This window comes from Salmo trutta, chromosome 9, assembly GCF_901001165.1.
Source record: "Salmo trutta chromosome 9, fSalTru1.1, whole genome shotgun sequence".
NCBI lineage: Eukaryota > Metazoa > Chordata > Actinopteri > Salmoniformes > Salmonidae > Salmo > Salmo trutta.
The window spans coordinates 19531688-19544099 of record NC_042965.1 but is presented as its reverse complement, the minus strand read 5'-3'; the positions used below and the strand labels follow the sequence as shown (position 1 = coordinate 19544099).

Below are 12412 nucleotides of genomic sequence, written 5' to 3'. Positions count from 1 at the left end.
GTTTTATGGGCTTTCCTCTGACACCGCCAATGATATAGGTCCTGGATGGCAGGGAGCTTGGCCCCAGTGATGTACTGGGCCGTTCGCACTACCCTCTGTAGTGCCTTACGGTCAGATGCTGAGCAGTTGCCATACCAGGCAGTGATGCAACCGGTCAGGATGCTCTCGATGGTGCAGCTGTAGAACCTTTTGAGGATCTGGGGACCCATGCCAAATCTTTTCAGTCTCCTGAGGGGGAAAAGGTTTTGTTGTGCCCTCTTCACGACTGTCTTGGTATGTTTGGACCATGATAGTTCGTTGGTGATGTGGACACCAAGGAACTTGAAACTCTCGACCCGCTCCACTACAGTCCCCTCGATGTTAATGGGGGCCTGTTCGGCCTGCCTTTTCCTGTAGTCCACGATCAGCTCCTTTTTGTCTTGCTCACATTGAGGGAGAGGTTGTTGTCCTGGCATCACACTGCCAGTTCTCTGAACTCATCCCTATAGGCCGTCTCATCGTTGTTGGTGATCAGGCCTACCACTGTTGTGTCGTCAGCAAACTTAATGATGGTGTTGGAGTCGTGTTTGGCCACGCAGTCGTGGGTGAACAGGGAGTACAGGAGGGGACTAAGTACACACCCCTGAAGAGCCCCAGTGTTAAGGATCAGCGTGGCAGATGTGTTGTTGCCTACTCTTACCACCTGGGGGCGGCCCGTCAGGAAGTCCAGGATCCAGTTGCAGAGGAAGGTGTTTAGTCCCAGAGTCCTTCGCTTAGTGATGAGCTTCGTGGGCACTATGGTGTTGAACACTGAGCTGTGGTCAATGAACAGCATTCTCACATAGGTGTTCCTTTTGTCCAGGTGAGAAAGGGAAGTGTGGAGTGCGATTGGGATTGCGTCATCTGTGGATCTTTTGGGGCGATATGCGAATTGGAGTGGGTCCAGGGTGCCTGGGAGGATTCTGTTGATGTGAGCCATGACCAGCCTTTCAAGCACTTCATGGCTACCGACGTGGGTGCCATGGGTCGGTAATCATTTAGGCAGGTTACCTTCGCTTCCTTGGGCACAGGGACTAGGGTGGTCTGCTTGAAACATGTAGGTATTACAGACTCGGTCAGGGAGAGGTGGTCCGCACATGCTTTGAGTACACGTCCTGTTAATCCGTCTGGCCCAGTGGCTTTGTGAATGTTGACCTGTTTTAAAGGTTTTGTTCACAGCAGTTACCAAGAGTGTTATCACACAGTCATCCAGAACAGCTGGTGCTCTCGTGCATGCTTCAGTGTTGCTTGGCTCAAAGCGAGCATAAAAGGCATTTAGCTCGTCTGGTAGGCTCACGTCACTGGCCAGCTCACGTCTGGGTTTCCCTTTGAAGTCAGTAATAGTTTTCAAGCCCTGCCACATCCGACGAACGTCAGAGCCGGTATAGTAGGATTCAATCTTAATCCTGTATTGACGCTTTGCTTATTTGATGGTTCATCTGAGGGTATAGCGGGATTTCTTATCGGCGTCCGGATTAGTCTCTGGCTCCTTGACGGCGGCAGCTATAGCCTTTAGCTCGATGCGGATGTTGCCTGTAATCCATGGCTTCTGGTTGGGATATGTACGTACAGTCACTGAGGACGACGTCATCGATGCACTTATTGATGAAGCCGATGACTGAGGTGGTGTATTCCTCAATGCCATTGGATGAATCCCGGAACATATTCCAGTCTGTGTTAGTAAAACAGTCCTGTAGTGTAGCATCCACGTCATCTGACCACTTCCGTATTGAGCGAGTCACTGGTACTTCCTGCTTTAGTTATTGTTTGTAAGCAGGAATCAGGAGGATATAATTGTGGTCAGATTTGCCAAATGGAGGGCGAGGGAGAGCTTTGTATACATCTCTGTGTGTGGAGTAAAGGTGGTCTAGGATTGATTTTTTTCCCCCCCTGGTTGCACATGTGACAAGCTGGTAAAAAATTGGGTAAAACTGATGTAAGCATCAGACCCAGCTCTTACTATTATCCCCCAAAATGTCTTATTTCACTTCTTCCCCTAATTGGCCCCCCACTCTGTAGTCCCCAGCCTACACACCAAGCCTCTCCCCCCTCCCACTCAGCCAATCACAGGCTTAGAGACACCCCCTGAGACGACTCTTTCCTCTCCGGTCCTATGAGTGGCAGTCAAAAGGCACAGCTTTTAGTCCGAAACTCGCTCTTCTCCTGTGTCTGGTCTGGTGTAGATAAAGGTGTGTGTGCCTTTGTGCTTGCTGGGTTACCACAGCTTAGGATAGGCGTGCAGCCAGGAACAACTTTATCCGAAAGCAAAGATTAGCTAGTTGTAAAGGAATTCTCCTCTCTTTGTTCCCTCATTGTTTCTGAGGTGAGTTGTCAGATTTTTTTTATTGTATTTGGTCATGAGTTTAGGGAACACTGGCTTTGATTTAGTATGTGTTTTTAAATGATAGGAAGCAATGTAAACAACACCAACGCTCTTATTGTTCTCACATTGGAGAATGCTGTTGGAGCTGACAGCATCTGTTTTGACTGAGGATTCTTTACCGACCTGTAATCAGGATTTCTCTGTGGCTGTGGAAACATGAAAAGGCTGCTTTTTCCATGAACCCATTTCTAGAGCGGTTTCTTAAATGCATTCAAACTGCTGTGAAAACTTGCACTACTACATGAAAGCTAGCTGACAATATTATTTTCAATAGTATGAGTATGCATACATACATTATGATATAGATTAGGCATGTTTCCACTTTCCTCAAGTTATGGCTATTTATCTAACTGATCTCCCTCGATATTGTATTTCGCCATTCGCTATTCTGACGTGCTATGCATTTGTGCTCTTAGTACATTTGACCCAGTATTTCCATTGGTTTGAAGATGTAATGTCAATAATAAGGGAAATGGTTTGAGCAGGGTGGAGTGTAGCATGAGTTGGACTTGGAGGGTGTGTTTTGGGAGTCTGTTTTCAATTTGAACCATGTTCTGTGATGTAAAGGGTCTGAGCATTGGGTTCACTTGGAGATTTATTGTCTCGTTGTTTTGCCTTATCCTGTTTCAGCCATGTTGCATCACTGGGAACTAAGTTCCCAATGCTGATGAAAGGCAGGCACAAACTCCCGTCCACACACATACATTACATGTTATGAAATAATCTCCCCAAACAGGCTTAGCCATGTGAATGATAATTACTTTCCATGGTATTTTCATAGATTTGACCAGCATAGGAGAACGTTATATGGTCAATATTTTGGCAGATACACTGTAACCTGGCATATGATAACAGAGCGCTAGATCCAGCTGATATGAGTTGGTTGACATCTACTGACAGCTTAGCAGGGATGTTCTGCTCAATTGGCTGCAGGTGAATGGCAACACACCGCACCTGGGGACTGAAGGTCTGTCTGACCGGTTTTCACTTTTCACACAACCTGACTGACTGAAAGGCTCCCTCCAGGCAAACAATGTTGACTAGAGCATTGTGTGTGTGTTCGTGTGTACATTTGACTGTCATCTTTCGGTCCATTTCTTATTTTTTTCTCAGTTGACAGGCGGCGACAAAGATAACAATGGCAACAATACACAGTTACTATGGATTGAACAATAAAGTGAACCACTTTTCCGTTCCACCACCCTAGTGGCTAAGAATGTGCTGCTCATAAACCTGTAAGTGCAGTGCTACTAATTAGCTAGGCATCAGAGAAACTTCCCTGGGGTGTCAACTCACTGTAGACTATTTCCCACCACAAGCACTCCTATTGGTCCAAAGTAGCCACACCATGAATTGTTCTCTTGCCTCAAATCTAAAAGGTGTCCCATCTGGGTCATAAATATAGTGATTATGTGAGAAGGAGGGATAGTAGTACATGATAGGAATATCACATCTCTGTGATAATTTTTTTTTTTAAAAGTGTTTATTTTGTATTTATTTTTTTCATCCAGAAATGCCTGGAATCAAACAGCAGGATTGCCCACTTTTATTTGGCAAATCATGGCTGCTGTGGTGGTGGGTATCAGGAAAGGTTTAGCCACAGTGCTACTTTACTAGAAATAACATTGGCTTTCTAAAGGCAGCCATTCACTGGAATGCCCTCACCTCAATAGCCAAACACTACACCAATAATGTATGCTAGTTAGTTGATAACGTGGCATCTTCTAAATGAGTAAGTCTTCAGCAGGTCGTGCTGTAAGCAGATGGGAAGGTGATACAGCTCCGTTGTGAGTGTATGGGCTGAGATTAGAGGCTGGGTTGGCGACTTGCCTGCAGTATGCAATGTAGACTTTGGGCTTGAAAGTCAGTCACAAAGCTGACTGCTACCACTGTCTTAATTTCCTCTGGGGTTGTTCCAACTCAAAAAGCACAAGAAAGAGGATTTCGACACCCACCAGCTCAGATTGTTCTGAAATCTTTTATTTTTGAAACAAATAAGATTAGCATTCCTGCAACATTAGTTTTTTTTAAATATAATTGGATCTCTGAAGTTAAGCTAATTGAGTACACCCAAATGTGCTATTTTTAATAATATGATTCATATCATATTCAGTAAATATAGTACCTAACATTTGATTTGGACCAAACTTTATTTCTAACAATGAGTTAGACATGAGGAGTCCAAGGGAATGGTGAAAAGCCACCCACACACCCCCCCCCATACCAATCCCACCTCAACAATGAGTATATAGTATCAGTTCTGTCTGCCAAGTTGTATGGAGCAGCTGCTCGGAGTATTGTTTCTTAATCCTATGTATGTAATGTATTCCCAGTGAATTTGTTTATGCCCCCCCCCCCGTTCAGAGAAATGAGTTATTGAAGTTGTTAGGTGTATGTCCCATCCTACATCCTGGTATTACCAGGTGCTAACAATGGCGGGTGTCATGGCTTGCTGAAATGACATGGAACAACCTTCTGGATTATCTTAAACCAACCACACATACATCCTCCACAATGGACCTTAAACATATAAGGACATGATTACACCATCGACTTTACACAGAATGTACATATGTAGCTACATAGATGGGACAGATTGTACATGGAACGTACATAGACATGGATTGGCTGAATAGTCTATTGGAGTGGTTACGTAATAGGTAATGGCTACATCCCCTCTCTTTCTCTCCCACAGCAGTTCCAGCTCTGACTTTACCATGCAGAGGTTTGACCGGGATTCAGAGGTCTACAAGATGATCCAGGAGAACAAGGAGTCTCGCACGGCCCCTCGACAGTCCAACACCTTCCGCATGCTGCAGGAGGTTCTGGAGGCTGATGAGAAGGGTGAGCAGAGCTTCCCATAAACGCACTCGTCATCACTCGGTCTCTGTGTCAGGCTGCATTTCTGTTGGAATAAAGAACAGTGTGGGACGGACTGGAGCCATAAGTCTTTTGCTTTCATCTCCGTCTCGTTTGAGACCTATTTGATGGGCCTACTGGATGTCAAACTTTTATTCTGTCTGGCTACTAAGACAGTTATTTGATATCGATAGATGCATCTGGCCATAACCTAGCCCAGAGCTGACTTAGAGCATTGTTTTCGATGGAGAGCAGTGTGAGTGTTTTTACTTTGCTTAGAGGACTGGCAAAGAAAACAAGCGGAGCTGGTAATAAGAGTTTTATGAAGCGATAACGACCAACGTGTGGCCCCGTTTCACACCGGGTCATAAACTAGTGGTGTTCAGACAAGCAGTGTCTCCTACCAGATGGACAGACCTGACACAAGGCACTAAAGAAGAAAAAGTGATGTGATAACCAGGCTGACAGAGGCATAACTCTGCCTTCATTCCCTGGTGTGTGTGTGTGTGTGTGTGTGTGTGTGTGTGTGTGTGTGTGTGTGTGTGTGTGTGTGTGTGTGTGTGTGTGTGTGTGTGTGTGTGTGAATCCATCTGCTATTTGCTCTGACTGACTGGGCTCTACTTTGTTGTTGTTATGCAGAGGCAGCCGTGCGGTTCCCAGGGCTCTCCCCCAAACCCACCCCCTCAAAACACACATCTCCCGGGGGTGGAGTACCCAAGTACCACACCTGTGAGAAGTGTGGCACCAGCATTGTGTAAGAGTCCATAATGACACGTCACCTCTTTCCACAGGAGTAACTTGAAGTGTCATTGCGTAACAGATTAATAAGCAGCTGACGAATACAAGCTCTGACAATGATAACTTGCCCTAAGGTGCAGGATGTTCCTCATAAACACAAAGGAGCTGAATTAACGAGTGTTCCCACAGTGTTTGTGTACATAATGTAGAAAGATTAAAAGATTCAGAAACAATGTTTGTTTATGACTGTGTCCATCTCTCTGCAGTACACAGGCGGTACGCATCATGGACGACCGCTTCCGCCACCCAGAGTGCTACACCTGTTCTACACCAGAGTGCGGTCTCAACCTGAAGATGCGAGGTCACTTCTGGGTGGGAGAGGAGATGTTCTGTGAGAAGCATGCCCACGAGAATTACCAGGGCCTGGGCACTGCCCCACGTGCCACCATCTCGCCCCGCCACTGAGGCTCCGTGACACCCAGCTTCCCCTCCCCTGGACCTCTGAGGGCTGGCACCCCACCTCTACTGACTCACAGCGATAGACCATGGGCTAGGGAACAGGAGTGGGAGGGCCAACACTTCAGATGTTGCGGCATTTCTATAGCATTTAACTATACTCTGCAGTTATAGCATTCAGTTACTTACCTTTCCTGTAATTGGATGAGGTTTGGATGGAACATTCTTTTCCCAGGCCCTCCTGGTTTAGGTTTATTGTTAGCTCTAATGTACAGCTGTATCTTATTCAGACCACTTAGTAGGTTACGCCTGCCACATTTACACCAACCTATTACACAACAGGACTGGTTTCCTGCTGGTGTATGGATCAGATCAATGATGGAGCGCAACATTTAATCCTTTAAATCACATTGAATCTCCTGCTGACCCATTCAGAAGAATGGAAACCAACTCTTCATTTGAATTACATGGTATCTGAAAAACAAAAAACAAACTACAAAGGGGGAAATTTCATCTACATCAAAGTTTGCACTGTAGTTGTGTGTTTCAACTTGAGCAAGAGTTCTGATAATTCCTTTTTGAAGTGATGGTTTAATAAGTGCCTGAATTGCTGCCATTTCAACCTGCTACTGGTTTCACTATTGAAAGGTTTTAGTGGATTCATCTCTCCAGCCAGAAGCCTGTTTGTTTTCCTTTTGCAATTCAGTTGGAATGATAAAATAAATACTTGCTTTCTTATTGCTTTTTGTTGGATAAGGGAATATAAAGATGTGTGATATATATAATGAAAAAAAATTGTAAATGTTTATTTGATAGAACAATATACAGTAAGTACCATATTATAGGACGTCTAATGGCATGTGTGGGCACAGGGTTGCATGACTTGTATATCTTTTTTAGTGTGAAGAGGTTTGGTGATGCTATTACTGTATATTCTGTTTCTTCACAGCAGCACCCAGAGAGCAACACTAGAATGTTATTTTCATGTCACAGTTAATAAAAACACATCAAATTACAGTTGCTCTTTTTTTAAATATATATATATACATACATATGTATGTATGTACGTACGTACGTACGTACGTACGTACGTACGTGTATATGTATACAAACATTAAGAACACCTGCTCTTTCCATGGCATAGACTGACCTGATGAATCCAGGTGAATGCTATGATCCCTTATTGATATCACTTGTTAAATCTACTTCAATCAGATGAAGGGGAGGAAACTGGTTAAAGAAGGATTTTGAAGCCTTGAGACAGTTGAGACCGTATGTGTGCCGTTCAGAGGATGAGTGGGAAATACAAAAGATTTAAGTGCCTTTGAACAAGGTATGGTAGTAGGGGCCAGGCACACCGGTTTGTGTGTGTCAAGAACTGCAACACTGCTAGGTTTTTCATGCTCAGTTTCTTGTGTGTATCAAGAATGGTCCACCACCCAAAGGACATCCAGCTCACTTGACACACCGATGAAAAGCGTATGAGTCAACATGGCCCAGCATCCCTATGGGATGCTTTTGACACCTTTGTAGAGTCCATGCCCCGACGAATTGAGGTTCTGAGAGTAAACGGGGGGAGAGGGGGGCTGCAACTCAATATTAGGAAGGTGTCCTAAGGTTTGGTAGTGTGTGTGTATATATTATATAATATATATTCACACACACACACACAGTACAGTCAAAAGTTTGGACACCAACTCCAAGGATTTTTCTTTCTTTTGACTATTTTCTACATTGTAGAATAATAGTGAAGACATCAACTATGAAATAACACATACGGAATCATGTAGCAACCAAAAAAGTGTTCAGCAAATCAAAATATATTTTCAATTCTTCAAAGTAACCACCCTTTGCCTTGATGACAGCTTTGTGCACTCTTGGCATTCTCTCAACCAGCTTCACCTGGAATGCTTTTCCAACGGTCTTTAAGGAGTTCCCATACATGTTGAGCACTTGTTGGCTGCTTTTCCTTCACACTGCGGTCCAACTCATCCCAAACCATCTCAATTGGGTTGAGGTCGGGTGATTGTGGAGGCCAGGTCATCTGATACAGCACTCCATCACTCTCCTTGGTCAAATGGAACTGGAGGTGTGTTTTGGGTTATTCTCCTGTTTAAAAATAAATGATAGTCCCAACTAAGCGCAAATCAGATGGGATGGCTTTTCGCTGCGGTGGTAGACATGCTGGTTAAGTGTGCCTTGAATTCCAAATAAATCACAAGCAGTGTCACCAGCAAAGCACCATCACACCACCAATCATGCTTCACGGTGGGAACCACACGCATGGAGATCATCCGTTCACCTACTCTGCGTCTCACAAAGGCACGGCGATTGGAACCAAAAATCTCAAATTTGGACTCATCAGACCAAAGGACAGATCTCCACCGGTCTAATGTCCATTGGTTGTGTTTATTGGCCCAAGCAAGTCGCTTCTTCTTACTGGTGGCCTTTAGTAGTGGTTCCTTTGCAGTAATTTCATCATGAAGGCTTGATTCACGCAGTCTCCTCTGAACAGTTTATGTTGAGATGTCTGTTACTTGAACTCTGTGAAGAATTTATTTGGGCTGCAATTTCTGAGGCTGGTAACTCTAATGAACTTATCCTCTGCAGCAGAGGTAATTCTGGGTCTTCCAGAGTTCAGTTTGAAGGCTATAGATCATCCTATAGATGGGGACATCTGATCTACTGGTGCCACCTCCCATGTCTCTGATGCTTTTTAAAAAGTGTATTGAGTTGAATTGGTAATTTTGTGTTACCTACAGATCCTAAAATGGAGCTCAAGCTTGTAAGTAAATATGTAAGGTATGTAGGCTAAAATATCCTAAGAACTTTTGCATGAACCATGAGGCCAAGTAACCATGACTATACAGTGGGGGGAAAAAGTATTTGATCCCCTGCTGATTTTGTACATTTGCCCACTGATAAAGGATCAGTCTAAAATTTGAATGGTAGGTTTATTTGAACAGTGAGAGAAATAACAACAAAAATATAGAGAAAAACGCTTGTCAAAAATGTTATAAATTGATTTGCATTTTAGTGTTTGACCTCCTCTCAATCAGAAAGATTTCTGGCTCCCAGGTGTCTTTTATACAGGTAACGAGCTGAGATTAGGAGCACACTCTTAAAGGGAGTGCTCCTAACCGCAGCTTGTTACCTGTAAAAAAGACCTGTCCACAGTAGCAATCAATCAATCAGATTCCAAACTCTCCACCATGGCCAAGATCAAAGAGCTCTCTAAGGATGTCAGGGACAAGATTGTAGACCTACACAAGGCTGGATTGGGCTACAAGACCATCGCCAAGCAGCTTGGTGAGAAGGTGACAACATTTTGGTGCGATTATTCGCAAATGGAAGAAACACAAAAGAACTGTCAATATCCCTCGGCCCGATCTGCAAAGAGGAGTTGGACAAAATCCCTCCTGAGATGTGTGCAAACCTGGTGGCCAACTACAAGAAACGTCTGACCTCTGTGATTGCCACCAAGTACTAAGTCATGTTTTGCAGAGGGGTCAAATACTTATTTCCCTCATTAAAATGCAAATCATTTTATAACATTTTTGACATGGGTTTTTCTGGATTTTTTTGTTGATATTCTGTCTCTCACTGTTCAAATAAACCTACCATTAAAATTATAGACTGATCATTTCTTTGTAAGTGGGCAAACCGTACAAAATCAGTAGGGGATCAAATACTTTTTTCCCCCACTGTATATGACCCACGTGGATGAACAGTGATGCAAATCTAATGGAAACGCATATTATCTTACCTCAAATAAAAAGGGGAATCTCAATGAGTCAAATAAAATATCTGATTTTATGATCCCACACATAAAATGGCTGTGACTTGAGAGCAGTAAGCTTTAAAGCACTACTTTGGGCACGACAAGCACAGAGTCCGCTCAGTCTGTCATTTATGCTTACGACTGTTTTTCACAGGTTCTGCTGTTTTATCTTTCATCCAGAAGGGGGCCACATTGTCACACTTAAGTCTGCACTATACTGAGGCTGTCCAAGTATCATCCAAGGTATGTATCCTACTGGAGTTGATAACCTAGTATCGTAATTCTGTGTTGTAGGTGTTATAAAAAAAACCCGCCTAAGTAAATCATTTTAAAAGAACAACTACTTCACAAAAGTGGAAACAATCCAATACATTAAAATATTGTAAGCTATCGTACTTTTTACTGATTTCTCACCCTGTGGGTTTAGCAAGGAAGTCAGCCCTCAGCAGCCTCAATGCTGACTCTACCACTAGATGTCGTAGCTTCCTCAAGAAAGGAACAACATCAGACTTCATGACGATACAGTATAGGAGTAGTCTAGTAGTTTGTGTTTAGTATTAATTACACTGTAATGTTTTCCTCACTATTGGAGTTTTGCCTCCACTGATAGTAATGATAAGATGATTGGTACCTTATTTTCTTGAATATACTGTAACTAATAAACTTGTTTCATTACGTCTTTACAAACCTGTGATTGTATTCACCTTTTTGAAGAGGACGGTGCTCATTGTATTGTTGTAATGTGAGGTTGGGAAGAGCCAGTGGAAATGCCCAAGAGGGATCATCACATTCCTCCTCCAACCTGACCTCACTTCCACCCAATCTCTTTCAAAACTGAATCTCTCTTCTTCTCTCCTCAGATCAATAGCTTCTCAGCCAGTCCCTCCACCTTTCCTTTCCTCCATCCCCCCTCTCACCATATTCAACCTGGAATGGAGTCCAGACGTGGAACAGAGAGAGAGATTGCTTGCACCGCTATAGGAGCTAGGGAGAAAATAAAGCGAGGGAAAGGGGGTTATGCAGAGAGAATGTTGGAACAACATTAAAGTTAGTCTGGATGCCATTAAATACAATTTGATGTAATGTGCAGTTTGGGACGTGACATTTTAAATGGAAACTGTGCTCTCCAGATGAGAGAGATTTGGGGGCTGGGGAGTGGGAGTTGGAGGGGGGGTGTTGTACTTGAAGCCTTATTTAATGGCTTGGATAAACAGCCCTCTGTTTCATCGCTGAGCAGGCGCCCAACCACTCTTTCTGGTTTCCCTAAGCAATCATGCTGGCTCTCTGAGCCTGCTCCAGTGTACAGTATCACATACAGGAATAACAAACCGGGGGTCTGAAGGGTGGGTCAGAGCACACTGCACCATTGTACGATGGGACATGCTAGCATGACTTGAGGTGCCTGCGTTTTGGATATGTCTGTGAGTACATGTCACCCCCAATTGCACCAAGACCCATTTCAAATACTCTTCTGGTTCACCTTTTCGTATTTCAAAATGCACTTCAGATTTGAAACGCTAAGGTTTCATTCCTCCACTGCCTCTCATATATCAAAAAGTATTTTTAAACAGAAATCTGTGGAGTGCAGCACTATTGGGATTATTTCATAGACGAAGACAGACTTGTTGAAATGGAGGCCTGTACTGTAGGGATTTTACAATCAAATGTATTTTTTGGAGTGTTCAAAATTGCTTTAGGATACAAAAGTCTTACCAGGCGGTATCTAATTTTATTCTTTCTTTCAGGAAAAACTAACATTTTCGAGTAGGCGGAATTGTAATGACATTGCCATGGAATGTTGATGTCAACACATGAGGATCAATAAGCACCACTGCACAGATTGATAGTCAACCTTGAAAGCAACAGGAAAAAATGTATTATCGGTATTTAGCTGTACTTAACTGTACTTCTTCCACCTGCATCAGAGTGATGCATCTGTCTTTAGATAAGCGATTGCTATAGTTGTGCTTACACTGATTTGGATAATGAGCTAAAGCAGGCACTTTCATTGATAATGGGCACAAGCATTACTTGGGGCTGTAATGTTATGAAAACCGTGCCGTGAACTAAATCACAACTACTCACTGAAAGTAAAAGTGTCCATCTATTGCAATGACCAGTGGTGTAGTAAGTGTTACTGCTTGTTCATTTCCTTTCTTTCTTTTTGGTTGTTTACA

The 12412-nt window shown here is 43.4% G+C and overlaps 1 protein-coding gene across 2 annotated transcripts in view; it reads left to right on the top strand.

Annotated features, from left to right (window-relative positions):
- The window catches only part of LOC115200123 (PDZ and LIM domain protein 2), a 65158-nt gene extending 57687 nt beyond the window's left edge, over positions 1-7471 (top strand). The window contains exons 8-10 of one of the 2 annotated variants that reach the window (XM_029762887.1): positions 5100-5245; positions 5900-6014; positions 6265-7471. In XM_029762887.1, the coding sequence (XP_029618747.1) occupies positions 5100-5245; positions 5900-6014; positions 6265-6463 (460 nt within the window). In that variant the 3' untranslated portion in view covers positions 6464-7471. Of the gene's footprint in view, positions 1-5096; positions 5246-5899; positions 6015-6264 lie in introns of both variants that reach the window. The other variant, XM_029762886.1, reaches the window with a different exon arrangement.
- The last annotated feature ends 4941 nt before the right edge of the window (positions 7472-12412 follow it).